The 24,584-nt window shown below is 42.3% G+C and overlaps 1 protein-coding gene across 2 annotated transcripts in view; it reads left to right on the plus strand.

The window, feature by feature from the left end:
- NBAS (NBAS subunit of NRZ tethering complex) overlaps nt 1-21,677 on the plus strand; it is a 426,675-nt gene extending 404,998 nt beyond the window's left edge. For both annotated transcript variants that reach the window (XM_033176517.1, XM_033176518.1), the window contains 4 exons: nt 159-298; nt 3,676-3,814; nt 9,055-9,183; nt 21,267-21,677. In XM_033176517.1, coding sequence (XP_033032408.1) covers nt 159-298; nt 3,676-3,814; nt 9,055-9,183; nt 21,267-21,542 — 684 coding nt within the window. In that variant the 3' untranslated portion in view covers nt 21,543-21,677. The remainder of the gene's footprint in view (nt 1-158; nt 299-3,675; nt 3,815-9,054; nt 9,184-21,266) is intronic.
- Nucleotides 21,678-24,584: the final 2,907 nt, after the last annotated feature.

Genomic DNA, 24,584 nt, shown 5'->3' on the forward strand with positions numbered 1-24,584 from the left:
TTAGAGCTTTTGAGATGGTTGTTTTTCTGATGTTGTTGAATCTTAACACATTGTAAAAAATTTTCAAAAAAATGTTTAATTAAAATAAAGTAGAATTCTTCTATAAACCAATTCAGTAGCCTTTGCCACCAGCTTTAAGTGTGTATTTCTTCTTCCAGGTGGACATAGCTGACATTGAGAATGAAGAGAACCGCTACGATCTATTCGTGGAACTCCTGGAATCTAGTCACCATGAGGCTGAATTTCAGCACTTGGTTTTACTTTTGCAAGCTTGGCCACCTATGAAAAGTGAATATGTGTAAGTATTAACATAAAATTAGCCTAATTAGAGTTCTTTTGTTTGGACTTTAGCCCTAAAAATGTCGCACCTTCAAAAGAGCCAATGAAATAATAATTATATGTGTGTGCGTAGTCAGTATTTGCCTTTAGAGGAATTTAAAATTGTTTTTGAAATATCACAATGTCTTTCCGTTTCTCCTTGCCCCTAAACCCTAATATTTTATTCAAAAGTATCAGACAGTGCTTGATAATATCTGATTTATGAGATCAACAAAAACAATGTAGTTTCAGTATTTTCACCAGGAAATTTCTTGACTGTCTTCACACAGCTTACAGTGCCAGCTTGAGAATCCAAAAGGAATAAATGAATAATTCCTACTTATTGAGAACACAATGTTATGTGCAATTTACATATATTATCAGTCACTCACACAACACACCTACAAGGGAAGGTGATGTTATCTGATTTTATACATGAAGGAAATTGAGGCTTAGAAGTTAAACAACTTCAGGCTTCACATGGCTAATAAGTGGAGGAGACAGAATTCTAACCAACTGCTGGCTACCTTCACAGCCCATGTTGTTTCCTCTGTCACGCTGAGTTGCAGCTGCCATCCATACCTGCATGGAGTACTTATTCAGTCCTTGTGGTATTAGCCACGGAACGTACCCCTTTCCTTTGGAAGAAGTGGCCAGATTTCCTCTGAGTGCATGGGCTGGCTCTCATGAGCTGTGGCTCCTCATTGGCAAATGGTATGAGCACCAATGCCCTTGCCGCAAGCGCCTGTTTGGCCCAGGACTGATCTTGTTCTCCCCACGCTCAGCTGACATACTCTCCCCCAGGCCAGTGAACATCTCCACGTGTCTGAGGTTAAAGAAGGATGCTTTTCTGAAAATAAAGTCCTATAACCTGTGAGCAGTTAGGACTGCCAGCAAATATCTGGAAAAGGTTCCACGAGACTGTTAGGAATTTCCAAAGCAAACCAAGGAGAATGGTGCTTTCATTTTGTGGTATTTTTTTAACCTAGTGTTTTCAGCAAAAAAAGAAATGTTTCTTAGATCTCTTACCTTTGTGGCAGCGATGACATACTGACTTGTTTTTAAGAACAGGTTCTTACCTTCACTGTTTGAAATCCACAGTGCAGGCTCTCACATCATAACACCGTTAGTTCACAGTGCACTTGTGTTAGCCACCAGTGGTCTTCGTGTGCGTGCCTTCAGAGCTCGGGGTGCTTGTTTAGAGCAGGGTCCTGGGTCCTGTGCTCAACTTGCGGAGTCCAGCTCTCCGTACTGGGACCTGGGAATCTGTTCTGAACAAACTCCCGGGTGAGACTTATGTGACACAGGTGTGGAGCCCACTGATGAGATTGCCACTAATGCCATACTTTTGTAAGGAAATGAATTATTAGAATCGAATTGTAGACTTCGTCATACCCTCATTTCCCAATTCAAAATATGACGCCTCTGGGAGATTAACTTTAGTTTACAGTTTCTTTTACTTTTAGAACACTGACCATTTAAAATCATTCATTTATTCACAAGAACCAAAATCAGCTTGACTTAAAACATTTATTGCATTTAAAACATTTAGTGTGTTTGTAAACCAAAAGTCTTAACTTTTAAAGTTATATTCTTTTGTAGCCACATATGAAATGGAATTTGTAAATTGCTAACCTGAGTTTTATAAAACTGCTTTATTAAATCATTAGAATCAGAACAAAGCGTTTCCCAGTCTGCTCACCCCCTCCCCTCTATCATTCATGTCTCCTCTGCCTAAGAGATAACAAGGGCATAAGTCAAATATTCTGGAGAATGTGTGATGGGATGCTTTACAAACAGGTTCTCAGAAGTACTTTTGAATATTTTTTTTCTTTTAGACAATCCAATTGAATAAATAAATCACCAAAAAAGGAGTCGGGTGGAAGAGAGGGAGGATAGTATGACAATGATGGCACGTTGCCCATCAACACACAAAGGTTACAACTTAAGAAATTCGTTTGATCCACATGACTGTAATTTACTAGTACCAACTTTGGTTTTTTAGCTTTAGTTCCTTGTAGGAAAATGCATGGAAAAATACTAGGTTTGTACTTAAGGAAGATTCATTGTTTTCATCCAGTGTATCACTGCTGGCTGGTGAAAAACATATCTTGATAATTTGTTACCAAAGCCTTGTTGCCCATTGGTTCACCATGCTGGGCAAGCAGCATCTCTTCTACAATGAGAAAAACTGTAGAGAAGAACCCAGGAGAGCTGAGTTCAGACTTTGCAAGAGGAGAAAAGAGGGGAAGTCCTTGAGTGTAGGAAGACTCCTCAGCACACCAGACCCTCTCACAGAACTGTGTGTACCTTGAAGTAAGCAGCATTCTTTGTTCTCACAGATTGTCAGTTTGAGCTGAGACACAAAGGCTTTGCCAAGGGCTCGTCCCCTTGTTACTGTTGCACTTGAAATTCTTTTCAGGGCCTGAGGAATAAAATTCTTTCAAGGGCAAGGCCATCCCTGGTTGTTCAATGTCTAGAATGTAGTGCTGTGCTAATAAACCAACAGACTCTTCATAAATAGTAATTTTTTCTTAATGTAACTAAATCAGTACCCTGCTCCTGGGGCCATGAAATGAATTTACCATTAACTTGTCAATGGAAATGTAAACTGTCATGTTTCTATGAAACACAGGGTAGTGTCAGTCAAGACAAGGGAAAGACAAGGCAAACTTTTGTATGCTTTCATGTTTCCAATACAAGGAAACTATGTGAAGCCCAAAGATGATCTTCCTGCTGCTTGTCTGTGGCTTCCTGAACCTATGCTCCCCAGCTGACCTCTGCTATGCAGTACCCTGATTGTAACTTAGTCCTGCCCTGACCCCATTACAATAACAATAACAATGATAATAATAATAATATCAGCAAGAGGCAGTATTTATGTAGTAAATAGTAATGTGTGCTTGCTATTAACACTGATTCTTCACAACTACGTAGATCATTCATTAAAGCAACTCTTCAAGGAAAAAAAGACATTAAATAGCTTTTCACAATGAAAAAACTGAGGCCTAGAAGGGTGTGGCTTCCCCAGAACCATACAATTAGGCAAAAGTATTAAATAACTTCTCTGAGGATCCAAGTAGCCAGAATCTGAGCCCGAGTCTGTCAGGCTTCACAAAGCCTGTGCTGTTTCAATGCCACTTACTACCTCTGTGTTGCTGGGCTGCTTGGTGATACCACAGGAAGCTGCTTTTTCTCCTTAAGATGTTATCTTTTCTACAGGGTTGACTTGAAGCAGCATGTAACCTAGATTCTGATTGTAATTTACCATAAGCATTTCACTTGTTTTAAAATTTATCACAATTATGATAGCTTTAGTCATTTCCAATGCCTTGTATTTTTCTCCATAAACACCAGCATAACCAATAATCCATGGGTGAGACTAGCTACAGTGATGCTTACCAGATGTACGATGGAGAACAAGGAAGAATTGGGGAATGAAGTTTTGAAAATGTGTCGCTCTTTGTATAACACCAAGCAGATGCTGCCGGTAGAGGTGAGTGGATATTTTGAGTGCTTTCCTAAGGAGTGGCCCTTTGCTTATCAGAACTCTTTATTATAAGCAATCCCAGTGACTGGACTTGAGGAACATTTCGCTTAAGTAATTACTGCTAAAGGCCATAATTTCTGATGGATCAGATGAAGAAAAGCAATGCTGAAAGGATCCTCTGAGGCTGCTGTCTTTTTGTGGGAGCCAGCGTTTTCTGTACAAGTCCCAGAGTATAACCCAGTTTTCAGTTTCTTCTAGACACCCTTTTTTGTCAAACGGAAGTTTCTGTTCCAAGTGGCCATGGTAGCTCGTGCATTATCTGTCTGAACTAGGCCAGCTGGCATAGTAGTAGTAAACTTTAGCACTCTTCTCAGTAGGTAACCAACCACTTTGAATTTTACGTGCTTTTTAACATCATTGTAACAAGATTGCATAACCACAATTTTTTCTCTGCAAAGTATGGTCAAAACTCAGGCACCTCCTTTTTGACCTTTGTTCTCTTGTTTGACCCCATGGTTTGACCGTCACAGAGACATTTTATATATATATACACACACACATATATATACACACACAGAGAAACACATATGTGTATATATATATATACACACACACAGACACATATATGTATAGATGTGTGTGTGTATATATATATATGTATGTATGGAGAGAAAGAGGGAGAATGTTCTAAAGTAAGCACATATTAATTTCTGCTCACTGCTATGGATCCCACCTCAGCAGTATATTATTTGAATAATTTACCTGTCTTAAATTTAAGCATTTGGATAATGGCATTAAATTGATTTTGCATTCCTACTCTGTAGGAGATAAACTTGAAAATAAATTTGTAAATATGATCCTTTGAATCCTTATTGTAATCGCTCAAGGAAAATATTCTCGTGAATGCACATTTAATGAATTGTTTTCTGAATGAGGGCTTGGAGTTTTTTTATTGAATTTTAAAATATTTTATCCATTTAAAGAAGTCTTCCAACTAACAGAATGACACAATTATTCTGCAAAATAAAGTACCAACACCGAAAATTACCTCCCCTTACTCTAGTGAAGTGTGATTTGGGCTGTGGACCAAGGTCTGCTTGTATCAGCCACTTATGAACCTGTGATCTGCTCTGCTATACTGTGGGCACCTGGAGAGGGGAACCATGGCTATATCATGTCTGTGTCACCCAGGACCGGATCCAGCCCATTGCATAGTGTGGGGACTCGGTGCACTTCATTGTCCCCACCAAAGTAAGCAACATGTAAATAACATGAGATTCGCCTTCACTTGAATATAAGCTAAGATCAAGCATTATTAGATCGGGACCAAAGACCAGCAGTGTTCTACTGTTAGTTCTGTCGAATCTAGGTTAGGAAAGCATTGTTTAAGGTCTCCTGTTACTGCCTAACAGACAGGTAGTAATGGTGATAACTAACATTTGCTAACACTCTTGGGCTTTCATCTATATTGCCTGCTTTAACCTTCAGCACCTTCTGTAAGGAGATTCACTTATCTCCACTTGACAGCTGATGGATTGGAGGGTTTGAGGTCAAGGGTCTTGCTCCTGCTTCTTCAGGCAGTGAATGGTGGGTCTGATCTTTAAATCAAGTCTCTGTGCTTGAAAGCTTGAAAAAGGAATTCTTCCAGAGAAGCCATTCCTACTACATTTGGGAGATATATGAATTTTGAATGTCTCTTATGCAATCATATAAGTGATACTGTCAGTTTTCCCTTTTCAATACTTCCTTCAAGAATGGCCTATAGAATTTAGCATCTAGATGATCAGTGTTTAAAATATAAGGTTGTTAGAATCTCTGTCATTGTCTGAAGAAGTTTATTTGTTCTTTAAAATACCCTTATTGGTTTGGTTTTACTATAACTTTTGCAAGGCAAGGAATGTAAGTTGGCCATGACATGGCCACTGCATGCTTGACCCTGACATCATCTCACCAGCTAGCTAATCAAGGCTCAGTAACAGTTATGTATGTCAGCTTTCCCCAAACCCTAGGCTGAGGACCAGTATCAGTCCATGGCCTCTTAGGTACCAGACCGCACTGCAGGAGGTGAGTGGCTGGCGATGAGCGAAGCTTCATCTGTATTTACAGCCGCTCCCATCACTTACTACCGTCTCAGTTCCACCTCTGGTCATATCAGTTCACAGTCCAAGAGGCATGGTTAGCGCTCTGGAGGTTGAGCAGCAGGCCCAGCACAACCTGAGAGGCTCTGGAGAACGCAAAACCAAAGCCCAGGTACAGTGCCTGGTGGCCAGTGTGGAGGCCCAGCTGGCCAAGATCGTGATCAACCTGGGGCTGCAGAACCAGCAGTGCCAGGGGCTTCTGGACGTCCAGGCAACAGCAGTGGGAGCTCAGCCCATTCTAGGCCTGCTGGAGGGCAAGGACTGCAAGCTGCGTTGCAGCCCCCATGCAATGCCCGGGGCTTGTGATAAGCCCCTCCGTCTCTGCATCACCAGTCCCTGCACACCTTGTGCCCCTAGTTCCTGCTGTAGGCCCTGCAGCACCTTTCAATGCTAGATACTCCAGGGACAGTGGGAGAGTTGTGTAAGCACAGAAGGCATATTGGCGAACTGGTCCTGCTTCTCTCATGACTGTCAGGCCATGGGAACAGTGCCCCAGCGCATCTTCATAAACCATAGTCCACAGGGAGAACAAACACCCGGGTTTGTGGCCTGGCTCGAAGCCTGGGCCCACCTAATCCTCTCCATCCAAGGACTCTCTTGTTCTCTGTCCTCATGGTCTGACAGGTTTGAACTGCAAAGGCCTGTCAAATGAGGTATTTTGTGGTTTTTCTCTGCTGCTTCGACCTTTCTTGCAATTCCCCAAATCCCTTTGTAAATCTCTTAATAAACATTCTTTTGCAACACGGGGAAAATAGCGAACAAACATAGTAGAGGATTTAGCACTTAAAGGTAGAGTAGTATTTGGCCAATAACTGGTAGCTAAGAGATGAAAAGTAGTCAGTGGCTCACCTAAAGTGGGTTCCTCCATTCTTGGATGTCCTTGCCTCGCTATGTGCCATCTATCCTTTATGCTTGCTCAGAGGGGCACACAGGTTATTCCATAAAATTTGTCCCGAAAGCCAAGGTCAGCCAAATGTTATGCTATGTCTAAATATCGTAAGTCATTGAGAAATACTTGTTTACTCATCACTGATAACTTATTGAGTGAGCAAATGTTTGTTCAGAGAGGGAATTATATACAAGAAGTTTTAGGTATGGCATGTGCCAAGCAAGTTTAGAATACAGAGAAGGAACAATATTCTTGCCTGCAAGCAAGGTAGGTCGACCAATGAATGACTATCATAATACAAGATAAAAGATAAGGTGGGAAATATTTAGACAGTACATTTAGCACATTGAGTGCTAACCTGGGACATTTAAGGGTGCTTTTGCAGAGGAAGTACAGTTTTTCTGTGCATTTTAAAACTGAGACTTAAAGAGCAAGTAGATGGTTAATCAGACAGAGAAAGAGCAAAGGGGTTACACTATGTGTAAACACCTGGAGGTGTGAGAGAGTCCAGCGCCCAGCAGCCACCCTGCCTAATATGGTGGCCACTGCCCCCATGTGGCTTATCAAAACCTTTAAGTAAAATTTAAAATGCAGTTCCTCGGTTGCACTAGCCCCCCTCAAATGTAGCTTTTGCCTTGTGGCTACGGTATTGAACAGTGCAGATACAGAATATGTGGGTTGTGTCAGAAGGGGCCCCGCACAGCACTTGGTGTGGCATGCACGGGTGGGGAGTGCTGCCATGACCGAGAGGAGGAGGAGGAGGCCCCAGGATGCGGCCAGCCAGGCCGGAGTGCCATGCTCAGGAGCTTGTTTCATGCTCCCAGATACTCTTCTGCAGGTTTCGGCATCCCGGATGAAAAGTCTGCCTGTATCTTTGCCCCAGATGCTTGGTGAGACTGCTCTGTGTCACATGTTCTTGAAGGCACACACCATACTTTTTTGCATTAGAATTCCCAATGTGTGAAGAATGTGTTTTACAAACTGCCATCCTGCTGGTATTGATCATTGCCACACAGGTTTGTGTAGCACAGCCTTCTACTCTGAAATGTGAGGGCCTTGCCAATTTCAAGAAGAGACGTGCTGGGTGAAAGCGAAAACTAAAATGAGCAGAATTCCAAAGAGAACTTGATCCTGAGCTTTAAATGGGAGCTTACTTGTGCCATTCTTATTTTATCGATGCTCTATAATAATGTAAAGCAACTTTGAAAATAGAGTAAATTTGAGTTTTTCTTCTCTGATCTGCTGTCTGAATGGCACAAGAGAAAAATCAATCCCGTGAATGCCAGTGATTGTCAGTTCTTTAGAGCAACCCTTGCTTTAGTGTAGTGGAGTCACTCATTGTCTGGTTTTTGGTCCAAAGTGTTCTCTTCTTTGTGTTACAGCTAAAGTCAGGACCCAAATGGCAACACAGCTCAGCAGGGCAAAACAGTTTGCAAAGCTTATTCTTATTGTTTTATGCTTTTGTTGTAAAGGATTATCATTTGCTATCTTATATGAAAGCCTGCTGTGTGACCACAGGTTCAGTTAGTAAAATAAAGGGCTGAGAATAAAATTCAGATATGCCTGTGGAGATCCAAACACATTTTCATTTTTCTGCAACACAATTTTCATGAAGATAGACTGTCTTAAATATATTAAGGAGTCAATTCATTTTGACATTAAAATGATAGACACATTTTAAAATATTTTATTTGCAGATTTCCTTTATTTCAGTGAATGACAACTAGAGGTTGTTAACAAGATTAACAATTGATAATTCTTTTTATTATTATTAAGCCTCCACTATATGCTGAGCATTGTATGCTGTATTCATCAACACAAACTCTCTCTCTCTGTCACACACACACACACACACACACACACACAACACAAAACCTGCAAAGGAGCTATAAATACATACATTTTACTTATGAGGAAACTAGGGCTGTGAGAGTTTAGGAAAATAAATTATACCACTATATCTGTACAAGGAGTATTACAAAGCCATTAAAAAGCAGTATCGTAGATGAATATCTGATAGCTTGGAAATCGGTACACAGTTTACTGTGAACCAAGTCAAGTGGGTGCCAACTCCCATATTCAGTATATTCAGTGTGGGCCCATGTGTGGCTTTAAACACACACACACACGCTACCATAGAAAAAGGGGTGGAATGATCCATCCAGAACCGTGCTGGTGAGAAGTGCGTCCTGGAGCTCACCCCTGCTCTGTGCTTTCAGGCTGTGAAGGAGCTTTGTCTGCTGCTGCTCAACCAGTCCCTCCTGCTTCCATCTCTGAAACTTCTCCTCGAGAGCCGAAATGAGCATCTGTGCGAGATGGCACTGGAGCAAATCACGGCAGTCACTACGGTATGCCCAGTTGAATTTTCTTTCTTTTTTCTTTTTTTTAATGTTTCAAAGGAATGAATTAGCACTTTCATTCCCATAAATAACACCATGGTTAATTGAAGACTACTATATCTACAGTCTTCTCTGACCACAATAGCTGTTCCAGTTTTGTCCCAGCAGTGTATGATTATTTTACAAACATTTACTAAGCTCTTCCCATGAACCAGATTCAGTGTTTTGGTGTCCAGAATACAAATCCAAATAAGACAGTTTTCTAGAGAAGCAGGATGTTAGTCTCCTTAAGAAGATCAAAGCAGCCATGAACTAGCAGTCCTCTAGCTACTTGAAATTTGGGTCTAGGGAACTCCCATCATTGCACAGGTTTTCCATCTGTGGATGTGTGTGTTAGGTTATCCACTAATTAAAGGTAAGACAGTGGTTTTAAGCAGTGGATACTGGCACCATCTGAAATCGCAAACTCTGATTTCCTCTGGCAACCTTCTTGTCTTGAAGCCTAATGTACTGGCGTCAGGTTGAGATTTCTCCCTCAAGGCCTGTTGCCTTGTTATTATGATTAGAAAGAAACTTTCTCTTCTCATTTAAAATTTTTCACTTTAGGATTAGATAGCTTAGGGTCGTGTTTTAATGGACTCATGCTGTATGATCCTTACTGAAGCCCTTTTGTGTGGAGATCATTCTTTCATTTGAAGTGTGTGTGTGTCTGAGTATCTACACTATACACATACACATATGTACACACATATGTCATTTTACATTGTATATATACATAGATATGTATGTAACAAGATGTGGCAAACAAAAATGTGTCAGGATATCTTCTAGGGACCAGAGAAGGAAGGCGAATCTAGAGCAGAGATATATGCTTGCTACTCAAGGCAGTGAAGAGGTTGATGAAAAGACATCACTGATACAAAGTTTTCTTAATGACAAAGGATACAGAAAGTTATGTAAATAGTTACAGAAAGCAGAATATAATTGTATTTGGAAATAATCATTATGAATACAATGAGAAAATCAAATGCCTTTATTCATTTAGATGTGTTTTTAAAATAATGTAAAAGCTCCCGCAAGGGTTTTGTGAATACCCTACCTTATCACCAATAATTAATCAGAACAGAGGCCTCTTTGGGACCTTGACTGAAGTAGAGAATCAAGAGGACTTGTCTTTCAGTAGCCCTCCCACCTATCTATGCTCAAATGAAAGTTGTATAACTTTGAGAATTTATATGAAACAGAATTATAATGAGTTTTTTTTCTTAGCCAGTTTTTTCTTATAAATTCAAGAAATTGGGAAGAAGAGAAAAAACTTCTGCATATTCTCAGTGCATTTTTTTCCCTCCCCACCCTCGTACACTGTGTTAGGCATTCTCACAAAAATTTGCCGTGGGCCTCTTTGAGAATAAACAGTGATGTATTATACATTGCCTTTCCATATTCATCGTACATGGAGCTCTCTTGATGTACTCCCGGATTCCATGGGCAGAGTGTATTGGTTTTCATTTTGAAGATTCTTTATCTCAAATGCTTCTGTCAGAACTGCAGCTAGCACAGGCGGCCCCTAACTGCTAACTAATCTTACTACCCACACAACAGCACTTCCTCCCACATACCTACACAGTAACTAGCAAAATAAGAAACTAAATGGTAACACTGCAGTGCCCCAGTCCCTTTAATATGGCACTGATTTACTTCCGTAACACTTCGATCTGCACGTTAGATGTGCTGCATGGTGCTAAGCCTGTGGTTTTGAAACTGCTCTGCAGACTGTGAGTAGTTTGCCTGTGGTTGTGATGATAGCATACGAAACGTCTGTGCCTTTCAGATCCAGGAATCAAAGCCACAGGTATAAATTGCCAAGATGAGTCACTTGCCTACCATTCAGATCCTTCCTTTTAGAAATTCAGTAATGAGACTGAAGCGTAACTTCTCTGTACTAAGTTGAATGCTCACATTAGGCCAGCCCATCTGTGCCCTAAAAATGTGTCCCACAAAATGCTAAGTGTGTTTGGACCTTTTGCAGTCCCCAGAGAGCTAAGGTTTTACAGAGTTTCCATTTAAAAAGCATTTTTTAACTTTTTGAGATAATTTTAAATTCACGCTCAGTTGTAAGAAATAATATAGCAAGGCCTCTGGCATTCTTCACCCAGTTTCCCCCAATGGGAAACTAGTTATCTTTCATAACTAGAGTATACAGGTTGAACACCTCTCATCCAGAAATCCAAAATGGCCCCAAATTCAACACTTTTGAACACCAACATGACGTTCAAAGGAAATGCTCATTAAAACATTTCAGATTCCAGACTTCAGATTTTCAGATTAGGAATACTCAACAAGTAAGTATAAAGCAAATATTCCAAAATCTGAAAAAACGGACACTTCTGATCTCCAGCTTTTTGGAAGGGATACTCACCTGTAGTATTATGACCCGGTTGCTGACATTGATTCAATCTGTTGACACTATATAGATTTTATGAGTTTTGCAGACACTCCCGAGTGTGTGTGTGTGTGTGTGTGTGTGTTTCCATGTGACATTGTCACCTGTAACTTCGTATGACCACTAACTGCAGTCAAGGTACGAGACACGAGGATCTCTCATACTGTCCACCTTCTTCCTCCCCACCTCCTGAACAACCCCTGGCAACTGCTAATCTGTTCTCTATAATTGTATCATTTTAAAATGCTATATAGATAAAATATGAAATCACTCTAATTCATCATTGTTCCAACACCATTGAAGGGTTATGTTACACTTTTCTTAGGGAAGAGTTTCAATGGGCATTTTGGCAGGACTCATGTCTAGCTGTTTTTAAGTCATCCTTGGTATTGCAATGAAAAATAGAAAACTTTGGCTTTTTTTTTTTGTTGCTTTTATTTTGCTGTTCACCATGTCCATTAGCAGGGTGCTTGAGTTCATCAGTAACTTTAGTTTTCCCCTTATTGGTTGTTGACAGTAGTTCCTATTGACATTAAAAGAAAAACATCTGGCAGAGGCACTCCGCTGATAGCAATCTCTCCTGCACGGTGTGCAGATCCAAGTGGAAAAACACCCCCACTTGTTTGCTGATAGCATGTATTATTTTGCTATTCATTATAAGATACTGACAGCTTTATAGGTGTTTACAGTTAAAAGGATGATGCTTAAGTGCTGATGCCAGAGACTGTACTGACTCTTCCTCTAGTAGTAGTACTCATTTCTTTCCCTAAGCTTTTCCGAAATTGCAGACCTCTGGTGCACGTAACCTTTTATAAATGGCCAACAGCCTCTTTCCTGGGCCAGAAATGGGAAGTCCTTCCTTGGCATTGTATTGATGATGAACAATTAAAACCTTGCATGGTGTAGACTTCTGGATTACCTTCTCCATCACTCCCAGTGAGATTGAGAGCTCACTTTCAAAACCTTATTCTCTCTAAGAAGGGCAGTGCTGCTGATGTGTTTGACTTGCATCTCTGGAATATTTTCTGTTTGGATGGCAGCGTCTTGACTTATTTCATTAAAATATGCAGATATGTATTTATAAGGGTTTTGTATACTGAAAATTCCCGTTTTGTAATTCTCGATTTATAACAGCTCCTGCTCTTCATTGCTTCCTCCTCTTTGGTATTGCTCAATGCCTCTATGCGACCCCTTATCCCAGGGATTGTCCTGGACTCTGCTGTCTATTAAAATAGTAAAGCATGGGGTTATAAAAGAAGTGTTTAGGACCTCTAGCACCTAATTAAGGGCTTCTCCTTGATGCCAATAATTACCATCTTTCAAATCCCACCTCTTTGCCAAGTGCTATAATAGGCACATTGTCTCTTTATCCTAATGATCGTATGAGAAGATATTATTATTTTGGTTTCACAGTTGAAAACACTGAGGCTCAGGGGTCACAGAGCTAGTAAGCAGCCAAAGCTGAAATGTAAACCCCAGACCTAACATTCAAAGTCTATACTCTACCATGCTTTTGCTTTTAACGTAAGTAGGAAGGCTTTATTACACTGGAAAAGGGTTATTTCTACAGAGGAATGAAGTTGTTGAAAGCACCTTGAGGCATATAATATTAGCTCTGCAAAAGACTAGAGCAGACCTAGCCCAACAACCCGCCCAGCTGTGCTTCCTTTTCAAGCGCACTCACTCTCCCTAGCTCCAGCTGAACACTGCAGGGGGCTATGTGCCATTTTGGGTGAGATTATGACGTGAGAGCACCTCCTAAAAGAAACCTGCACCGCTTTATCTTGATCACATTGACCTTAGTCCTGCCCTGGGGATTTTCTCAGGTTACTAAGGTCCTTCTTCCAGTGACAGCCCTTCACATAGTTGATAAATGTGATTCCTATCCCCTGTAACCTAGCCATGAAGGCACCAGCAGCTTCTAGCATTCTTTACAGTGGCCAGTGTCCAGGCTGGGGAGAGAACCATAAAGATTTCCAGAAAAGCATATGTGAATCGACATGTTTATACAAAACCAGGTAACCTTTCTGTCTTTGTTCCCCTTTAACTCTAGCCAGGTTTCTAGCCAGGACCTCCCTGGCAAGAGTCTCTTCCACCCTGGAGTGCTCCCTCAATATTGCCTTCTCCTTGCCCAGCCCAATATTGCCTTTCCCTCTTGCCTCAGCATGACATGACAGCAGGCATATTGGGTTGGGGTCCTAACAACCTCGTTTGATGTCTGCAGAGTCCGTCTTCGGTATTAACGGAAGATTAACTGAAATGAACACTAATGTCAGTTGGTTTTCTTCTAAGTGTATCCACACCAAGTTAAGCTGAAGTGAGCCAAACGATTCAAGGAATCGAGCAAGAACTAGCCTTTGCTCTTCCAGACACCAGTTGGTGGTAAACTGGCCTCTTTGACAATCACTCTGCTTTGGGCTGTTTGAGTACCAGGCTCTTTTCTCAAAATTGTGGGTATGTCTACTTATTCCTAACTATTATTTTAACCTGAACATACAGAGATCTGACCTGCACCTCCTGTCAGTCATCCTTAGCCTGTGCTGGGTCTCCTTGATAAAGGGAGCTCTGCAGCAGCATCTCCCAGAGGTCTCAGCTGGATGCGTCCAGCGATAGACAGCTCAGCCTCTAGGTCAGCCTGAGATTCCTAAACAGCACTAGTGGTTGGCTAATTTACTTGGTATGAACAGACGTATCAAGCACCCATTGTGCACAGCCTGGCACTGCGTATAAAGTGAGGAATAGGTAAGATGTTTGTAAAGATGAGATACAATATTGTTATCCCTGTGCTTAAATGAATTATCTCATGGAGAGATTGACATGTGAAATAATAACACAAGGAATTCACCAAGGTAGCAAGGAGGTAGGTGCAACGTGTGGAACTAACCAGATCGGGGCCCTCAAATCCAGCGTTTCAGTTTGGTCACAGAGGTGATCAAGCTTGGATTTTCAAAGATTTTCTCCATCTCGTTGTTAGATTGTGAGCAGGTGATTTGTCGTAGTTTTGGTTTCAGAAGCAGTATTCCATTAAGTGCCACGCCAGGAGTGAAACTGACGGTATGCTGAGAAAATGGAAACTGCACATCATATTCAAGTAAATACAGAACACAAAAATTATCTGTAGGCATTTTTCCCAACTATATACTTATGTTGTCCTTTTATTTGTCTACCCTTGTGGTTGATATTTTCGATAACTTTTATTAGTAATAGTATATATGAGAACAGGACAAACATGGTTCCCTAAAGTAAACAGTGAAATAATATTAAATAATCTTCTTTAAAGTAAATGAAACGAGGGCCTGCATACATTTTGCTTCTGGAATTTCAGCTTTCCTCATTATTGTAATTACTCTTAGCTTGATATAGATCCATAAAATCAACGATTTTAAATCAGAGAAGGTTCATTACCTATCGTTGAAAGAGGAATTCAGCAGATAACATTGTAATGGCCTGGAAGACATCAGTGCTTTGTGCTGTAATGGATTTCTTTCCCAAGATCTGTAAAGTATCATTCTGAAAAATTAATTGCTGACACACAAAAATAATCTCTGACTGAGATAGCAAGCATTTTACTCATCTTCTGATATATATAAGCCCTTCCCTTTCTAGAAAATCCTTTTTTCATGATTTGTTTGGCTATATTAACATCAGCTGTTTACTGAACCTGGACTCTGCACTTGGCATTGTGCTGGGCACTTAAAAGCTTGTATTATTCTCAACCCTTACAGACAGTCTGTATTTCTGATGTGGAAACTGGAGCTCAGAGAGATCGTCCTTAGCAAGGTCACTCAGTTGTTTAGTGACAGAACCAGGACTGGAAATTTGTCTCTAACCCAAAAGCCTGTCTTCTTTTCATAGCACCAGACTCTCTCTCGCTGTAATTCGGAGTTATTTGATCAGCGGAATTAAGTCAACCAATCCTCTGGACTTGTCTCATATTCATTTCTCACATCCAAACCGCATCCAAAAATGACAGAATATGTTTTCTTCCTCATGCCCTGTAAGCACCAGTCAACCCACTGGCCGGGCTGTGTGATTTTTCCACAGACCATATGCCAAAGTCAATTTCTGATCAATTTAAAAGTCAAATATTGTTAAAAGTCAGAAAATATAAAAAGAACATATCAGTTCCTTTGAGGAATTGTAACTTCTGAGTTTTAAAGCAATAGAATAAAGGAGTAGATCCTGACAATATAAAAGTGTAAAACTTCTATACTACAAAAAACAACTGAAACAGAATTGTAAACAATAGGTTAGAATGTTCATGATAACGAAAACCAGGGTTAAGATTTCAGTTATACAGAGAATCCTTCACATGTGAAAGAGTGGAAAGCTGTTATAACTCTTGTAAATGAGTGAATGATTGATTCTTCCCACAACAAAAAATAAAAATGATAGGAAATGTATGGAAAAAGCCATTCTTGCAAATAAACAAATTCAAATGAAAGCAACCTTGAGGTACCATTACATATCTCCTATATTAGCAAATGATTTTTTCTTTTCTAAATGTTAACACCTAAAGCTGAGAAGTTCATGATGTGACGCTGATGCATTCCCACACTGATGTCACCGCTGTAAGCTGGCACAGTTGACATCACTATGTGGTTGTGCTTACATTCATATTTAGAACCAGAAAAACGTTTCAGATACTTTGCCTGATGTATTAATTTGCCTGATGAATGAATTTACCTAACAAAGTACCACAGACTAAGTGACTTAAACAAGAGAAATTTATTTTCCTACAGTTTTGGAGACCAGAAGTCTGATGTCAAGGTGTAAGGTTGGTTTCTTCCCAGGCCTCTCTCCTTGGTGTGTCACGGCTGCCTTCTCACTGTCCTCACGTGACTGACCCTCGCTTCATGTGTGTGTCCTGTTTTCTCTTCTTGTAAGGACACCAGTTATATCAGAGTCCATCCTAATGATCTCGTTTTACCTTCATTGCCTCATTAAAGTCCCTGTCTGTAAATAAAGTCACATTGTGAGGTACTGGGGGTAAGGCCTTCGACATATGAATTTGTGCGGGGACACAGTTCAGCCTGTAACATGCCAGTAATACCTCACCTGGTAACTTGTCCTATGCAGATCATTTCAATGAAGAAAAAAGTATATGCATAAAAACATTCATGGTAATGTTTCAGTAATATCAAACAATTTAAAATGGCTGAAATACTTATAAAAGTTAAATAACTTATGACAACTATTTTGCAGCCATTAAAATTTTTAAGACTGAAAACTATGTGAAAAACAACTTAAAAATTCTTAGCATATAATGAGAAAAGCAGAATACAAATATCATACGATTAATTGTGGGGAAAAAAAATCTATGCACGTGGACAGTTACTGGAGATGAAAGGAGGGTGAAATAATTCTCTTGTGGTGGCCCAAATATGGATGACATACAAAGTACTGTCATACAGCCTGAAGAGCCAGACCTCAGGTGTCTTGGGAGTATGGAGGAAGGTGAAATCAGCTTGGCCAAGAGAGTTAAACAAAATGTCAGCAAGAAGGTGGCATGGTTTTTTCCAACTATTTCCACTTTTTTATTTTTATCTTAAAAATAAAAAGTAGGTTAGAATAAATAATGCGTGGTCAGAGAGTACCAGCTTCTGTGGCAGGTAGTACTGAAGTTTTAGTATGTTAGGACGAATTTTAGTCAAAAACAAGAAAAAACAAAGACAACTTGAGGCTTAACAAATTAACCTAGCAAGTCAGCAGTGTGGCGGTAATGTCACAGTGCTGGAGAGTGCTTTGGGACTGGACACCCGGCCCTCAGCTGTGCTGGCCTTGGCGCCCTGCGAGGGGGCCTGGGATGTGGAAAGGAACATCTTGGCTGTCTATGACCTGTTCCTTCTCTGAACCTCAGACTCTTCTTTAAAATGTACTTGTTGGAATGGATCATTACAAAGGCCATCTCTCTCTTCCTTCTTTCATTCTCTATTTTGTTCCCAGATACGCACAGAAAAATTACCTATGCAGTATTTTCCTTGCAGCTGACAATTTTGAAGTATACTCTGGCCATTCTATATTTCTTGCAAAGAGCCAGGCCCAGGTAGAGAAATTTTCTTTCTCTGACTCTGCAAAGAGTCAGAGAAAGAAAATAAGAGGCCGGGCCGGTGGCTCAAGCCTGTAATCCCAGCACTTTGGGAGGCCGAGACGGCGGATCACGAGGTCAGGAGATCGAGACCATCCTGGCTAACACGGTGAAACCCCGTTCTACTAAAAATACAAAAACTAGCCGGGCGACGTGGCGGCTCCTGTAGTCCCAGCTACTTGGGAGGCTGAGCAGAGAATGGTGTAAACCCAGGAGCGGGGCTTGCAGTGAGCTGAGATCCGGCCACTGCACTCCAGCCTGGCGGCAGAGCGAGACTCCGTCTCAAAAAAAAAAAAAAAAAAAAAAAAAAAGAAAATAAGATAAAAGTCACCCACCCTGTGTTTCCAGCACTCGGTTTTATAAGAAGCGAAACCCAAAATTCCTCCCAGTCTTTCCCTGCTCACTGCCCAAGCTCAATGCAGGTCAGCAAACCCAGACCCTTATCTTTCTTAAGGGAACCTCTGAGTGGTCCGGGGCCAAGGGGAAGCATGCGTTTCATTGCCGTGTCTTTAACCTTGGTCATTCTCAGCCAAGACAGCAAGCAGCAGGCTTTTGGAGAGAAGACAGCCTACCCTGCCCTTCCCCACCCCTTACCCTCCATGCCAGGATGTGAGCAGCTTCTGAAAAGCTGGGTATATCCAGCCAGAAACACGGGAAGGATTTGGTTGCACTGGATAGAAACAGACTGTGAAGAGAATGAGAGCAGCAGTGGCCGCAGGCGTTAATAGAACCCCTGTCTCTTCCTCAGGCTGGAAGAATCCATCAGTCCTTCTCTAGGAGACTGTCAGGCTTCCAGAGGGAGGGTTAGTGAGTAAACTGAAAGAATAATAAAGGTGTCCTAGCCTGGAAAACGTATTCAGGGCAACAAAGAAAGTATTGCCCTGCAGTGTTCGGATTCTGAGCCTTTTATCTGTGCATCTTATCAAACATGTGCCTGTAGCATCCTGGCACACACTCTGTTCTCTCCTGCAGGGTTAGGCAGGGGAATTCTTTGTTTTGAAGGATGAACCAAGAGAACACATACAGTAACTCAGATGGCCTGTGTGTGTGCACGCATTAGCATGTGCATGCACGTGGGTGGAGGCAGCCACATAGACTAAAAGAATGTGTGCTGTGGAGTGATTCATTCACTTGGGTATTCATTCCACAAATCTTGCTCAGCTCCTAGCATGTGGCCACCCATTCTGGACATTGGGGTTCAGGGGTGAACAGAAGAGACAAGATCTGTGCTCCATAGGAACTCGTATTCTGGAGGGAAACAAGCAATCAACAAGTAAACTAATCCGAGACTTGGGCTTCTAGGCTACTCCACCATGGAGCAACTGTACTACACTTGACCTCACTGAGCCTGCCTCTGTCAGAGGAGGCGAGAACTGGCTTTAAGGGATGTCTGAAGACTCAGGGTTCTGGCACACAGGCACTGTGCTGCTGAGGGCAGGAGCCGTGTGGGATGGAGATGCTTGTTTGCTAGGCATGAAGAGACAGGGAGAGAAGAGAAGTGGGATGGAAAGAAGGCATTCAGAACTCACAGGCAGCCCCAGCAAGGAGAAGTCCAAGCTCCGTGCCCCTTCCAGCACAAACGCGAGGCCTTTGAACCAGTGGCTTTTTCAGTCATCTAGCTCCCAAAAACAAAAACAAAGGTAAATGGAGTTCAACCTAAGTGTTTTGGGTCAAAGGTGGGCTGTACAAGTGTTCATGAAATGAGGGGCCGGAGAAAAGACACTGAGGGTTTGCCGAGAGGGCCTTCTGTTCTGGAGTCTAGTTCTAATCAGTCTCTCTGAGAGACAGGGTCTTTATCGTGTACTTGTGCAGTTTACAAAAATGTGACAAAGTTTAATAATGTAGGTTCACTCAACCATTTAACAAATGTTAATGAAATGGGGTGCGGAAATAGAAAAGTGATAAAACTTCTGTGCCTTCAAGAATTTCCTAGTCAGTAAGGGAGACAGACATACAAATTACTGTCATACAGACCGGGCATGGTGGCTCACGCCTGTAATCTCAGCACTTTGGGAGGCTGAAGCGGGTGGACACCTGAGGTCATGTGTTCGAGACCAGCCTGACCAACATGGTGAAACCCCGTCTCTAATAAACACAAAAAATTAGGCGTGGTGCCATGCACCCGTAATCCCAGTTACTTGGGAGGCTGAGGCAGGAGAACCGCTTGAACCCAGGAGGCAGAGGTTGCAGTGAGTCGAGATTGCACCACTGCACTCTATCCTGGGCAACAAGAGTAAAACTCCATCTCAAAAAATAAATAAAATAAAATTACTTATCATACAGCAAGAAGAGGCAAATCTCAGGTATCTTGGGAGTATGGAAGAAGGAGGAATCCTTGACCATACTCCCAAGTGTTGGCAAGAAAGTTAAAGAAAATATCAGCAAGAAGATGGCATTGGAGGTGACGTTTACATTGGGTTTTGAATGACCCCTATGGGTAGTAGGAAAGATTCACACTATCCGATAGCAGGCAGGCTTTTATTCTCAGTACTTCTCTCGCGTTAATTCTTGCAGTCAGTAGACACAGTTGACCTTCGCATCTTCAGTAGCCTTTCTTCCTTGTCACAGAACATTCAGGAAGAGTATGTTGTGTATAATTGCATAATATAGTTGGTCTAAACGTTAGTTAATTGGCTTTGACATTATTTCTGAGAGTCTTGCAATCCAAATTATTAAAAATGCACGGTAACATTAAGAAAAGCCTGTCAAGAATCTGTTTTATGATACCCCAATGTAAGTGAGAAGCTCCGAATTTTGATAATGTGATCAGTGTGGACTTGATTCTTTACAAAAATATTGAAAATAATACATATATTTAGAAGATAAGACCAGGGAGAAATAGAATATGCAAACTGAAAGAACCAATGAAACCATTTTTTAAAAAGTAATGTTAGTACTGAGCTTCCTAGAGGCTCAAACAAGAACAGCTTAAAACCCCACTGTTGGTTATCTTACTTGTATCAGTGGGCTTGAGAGACATATTCTTTTCTCAATGGAGTACAAAAAATGTTTTCTTGTTCTAAAAAAAGCTATTTTCATGTGTATTTATATTCAAGAAAGATACAGCGTTAAAGAATGTGGATCACGGTGAAAGTACAAATGAAACAGTAAATGTGGTTGTTAAGAGCACACTTTGATGTCAAGACTGACCCAAATTTACAATCTGGCTCTACAACACTGGCTACGACGTTAAGCAAAATTCCTGCACCTCAGTTTCCTTATCTGTCAATTGGGAGGTGAAAGTGCCAGTCACAGGGTTGAGTCAGAAGGCCCTGGTGGAGAAATGCTGGTACGGTGTTGAATACAGTTTCTGGTGCCCAGTATCTGGAAGCTGTGGCGATGATTGTGGTGGGGTTCTTGTGTCTTCTCATATTAAGAGGAGCCCCGTCTGTCATCCCAATCTGTGACCTACCTCAGAGGTGCTCATGACCCACACATGCTTTTAAACCCAGGCCAGGGCATGAATGATGATGAAGGCAGCCCAGTGGAGATCGAGGGATCCAATGGGGAGGCGGACAAAGTAGACACCCCCTCACGCTGTGCCTGTCTTATTTCTTGAAGGTGAATGATTCCAATTGTGACCAGGAACTCCTTTCCCTGCTCCTGGATGCTAAGCTGCTGGTGAAGTGTGTCTCCACGCCCTTCTATCCGCATATCGTTGACCACCTTTTGGCCGGCCTCCAGCAAGGGCGCTGGGATGCAGAGGAGCTGGGCAGACACCTGCGAGAAGCCGGCCATAAAGCCGAAGCCGGGTCTCTCCTTCTGGCCGTGAGGGGGACTCACCGGGCCTTGAGAACCTTCAGCACAGCCCTCCGCGCGGCACAGCACTGGGTGTGAGGGCCGCCTGTGGCTCTGCTCCTTAGTGGAAAAAGCATCTGGAGTTGAATGCTGTTCCCAGAAACAACATGTGTACCTGCCGATTGTTCTCCGTGGTTCCAACAAATTGCAAATAAAACTGTATGGAAACGATGAGCAAGCTGCCGCTTTTTTAAACTTTTTTTTCTGTCTTGTACCGACTGATGAAGATACTTTCTTATTGACTAAGAGACTCTTCCCTTCCCAGCCTCCTTTTTTTTTTTTTTCAATCTGCCTTTTCTGGATAGAATTCAGTTAATAATGTCCTCACAACTGTGGTTCAGCAAGTTGGATGTGGTGGTGGATAGGGTGGCGTTAGGAAGGGGGTGAGTGTGCAGAATGCCTGGTGTTTGGGGCAGGTGCCATGGGTGGAGGGAGAGTGGATCTGGACTCAAGTCTCAGATTAGTTAAATGACCTCAGGCTAATTCTTCCACCTCTTTGAACCTCAGTCTATGATGTATAAAAATAAGGGTAGTAGTATCTGCCTCATAAAGTTGATGAGTATTATGTGAGGTTGTGCGTGTGAGGCTCTATCAGATCCACAGCTGGAGCTGAAGAAATAGTAACTCTCTGTCCCGCTCACTAGTGTCACAGTATATGAATTATGACCTTCAGGGCATAGCCAGATGATCAGGACCAACACATGATTGCTGTCTGATGAGAGGCCTTCACAATTTATCGGCATCAACATGTTCAGGTTGACACATTTGATGTCCATAAACCTACACAGGGAGGTGGGTGGGGGAACAGAGCTAGCATGCACACTTATCACAGGTGGGACTGGCATCATGATTTGCCTACAGCCAATCATAGCAAGGGTGTGAAAAGCAACACCCTTAGGAAAACCTCCCACACAAGGGGTGTTCCCTGTGATGGAGGATAAGGGTCCCAGGGCATAGCTTGCTGGCACCTGCCCCCATCACAGACGTATGTGCTTGATAGTGGAGGCTCTAGACTTCACGCCCCTGAGACTCACACCCAATCCAAGACACAGCGGCAGCCGAGGCACAGCCTGGGGGAGAGCATCCACACCTACACAGTGACCAGGGGACCGTTGGAGGCATCCATCTACACTAAGCCATGCTGGTCTTTTACCTCTTCCCCAAAGAAATAATTTGGAGGGAGAGAGAGTGGCTGTGTATTAATAAGAAAGTTTAGGTAGATTAGATGATATTACATCATTGTTATAGGGAATAATTTGCACAAGTTAAAGGCATGTGAAAAGGCTCCCTCTGATCAATTTCTGCATTGCTCTGTCAAAGCCAGCAGGCTGAATGGAACGGGGCTTCCTGGGGTTCTTTAACATACTTTGTACTGGACAGCCTGATCTCCACACCTCCCCCTGTCCACCCCACTCCCACCGGTGCCCTACACACGCCTGATTGGGTTCCCCATCTATTTAAGAATAACATCGCCTCCCCTTACAGCTTATCATCACCATCGTCATCGGCTTCACCTCATTTCCGCTCCTCTAGATGTAGCTGCAGAGCTGCAGAGTCCTCTGATGAAAGTTTTGGTCATCTTTGGAGGAGACTTATTGTGTAATTGCTCACTCCCCTGACCTCCCACCAACTGTCTACCCCAAGATTGAATTCCTTTCCCAATTCAGTAGCACCTAGTATTTGGGAATGGCTTGCACAAGCCTCTAGCATACTTCACAGGAAAGAGGATGCCATATTTCTCCCAAATTAGGTAATGCCTGTCCAGACAGACTCACGAAGCCAAAAAAGCCTCCTAGAACTCTGATGGCATCACCTGTGTCCCATGGTGCGGGTCAAGCCACTCCCAGGCAGCATGCCTACCAGTAATTGGTGTTCTCCAACCTTGCAGCAAGCCTGCATCATTTCAGGTACATGGAAACACCGAGTGAGCAATATTCTGAGAAACAGTCTGTTTCAACCGAATCTCTCCCGAGATCTTTTTCTTCCAATTGCAGTATTAACAGATCTCGGAAGTCATTTAGTATGACACCCTGACTTTATGGATTAGTAGACTGAAGCCCAGAGGGCTGAAGTGATTTGTACAAAGGACAGCAGAGGATTGTGGGGCTCCAGTCCCCCTTGTGGGGCTCCACATTCCAGTCCCCTAGCCCAATGCTTATAAGGAAGGCATTCCCTCCTGGAAACTGCATGGCTTTGACTCACGTCCTCGTTTACTAGAAACCAAATTTAAAAGGTTTGAGCAGTTTCTGCCGGGGGAGAAAAAGAGAAAAAGAAGGAACAACAAATAAAGAATTCACTCAAGAATCACACCAGTTGGAAAAATACTCCAGAACGCTGAGTTCCTCTTTGTGCTGGTATTTAGAATGTTAACCATAAATGTTAGATGAAGGAGTAAGGTGATATGTTGTCTTGCTTACATTTAAAAGTTCCTGTCAGTTATCCCAAACCTTTCTGTTTGAAAACAAATCAGAATAAGCAAGGGCTGCCCTGGCCCTCACTCACACTCAGATTCGATAGCTTTGCTTCCTGGGACGTGGCCCCCAGGGTGCGCCAGTGCAGGTTGAGAGCCTCTGGAGTCAGACCACCAAGCTCTGAGCACTGGGAGGCCTCTCTCTCTGAGCCTCAGTTTTCTCACCCATAACTAGGGCTAATAATGCCTAAGTTACTAATTAGTAAGTACTTTTCTCAAGGTCACAAAGCTAGTAAGTAATGGAACCACAATGCAAACCCAGGTATGTAACCCTTGGCCCAATGCTGTGTTAACTTAAGTCACCAGAGCGCTTCTAGGTCCCTCTGCTGAGGAACCTGGTGAACATCCTGGAGGTCATTTGAATGACACACTCGGCTCTATTTCCCATTTCTCTCTTCTGTTCAGGGACCGATAATATCATGGCAGAGGGAGGCCATGAAATGTCTGTGACTTTTTCTAATTGTCAGCTGATGTCCCTGCCTTCCCAAAGCTGGGGCACCCTCTATCTTTGTTCTGTTCAAGAGTTTTAATACTGGGCTGGGCATAGAGGCTCACACCTCTAATCCCAACACTTTGGGAGGCCAAGGAGGGCAGATCACTTGAGGTCAGGA

Source organism: Trachypithecus francoisi, unplaced genomic scaffold (assembly GCF_009764315.1).
Source record: "Trachypithecus francoisi isolate TF-2019V2 unplaced genomic scaffold, Tfra_2.0 Lachesis_group17, whole genome shotgun sequence".
NCBI classification, from domain to species: Eukaryota; Metazoa; Chordata; class Mammalia; order Primates; family Cercopithecidae; genus Trachypithecus; species Trachypithecus francoisi.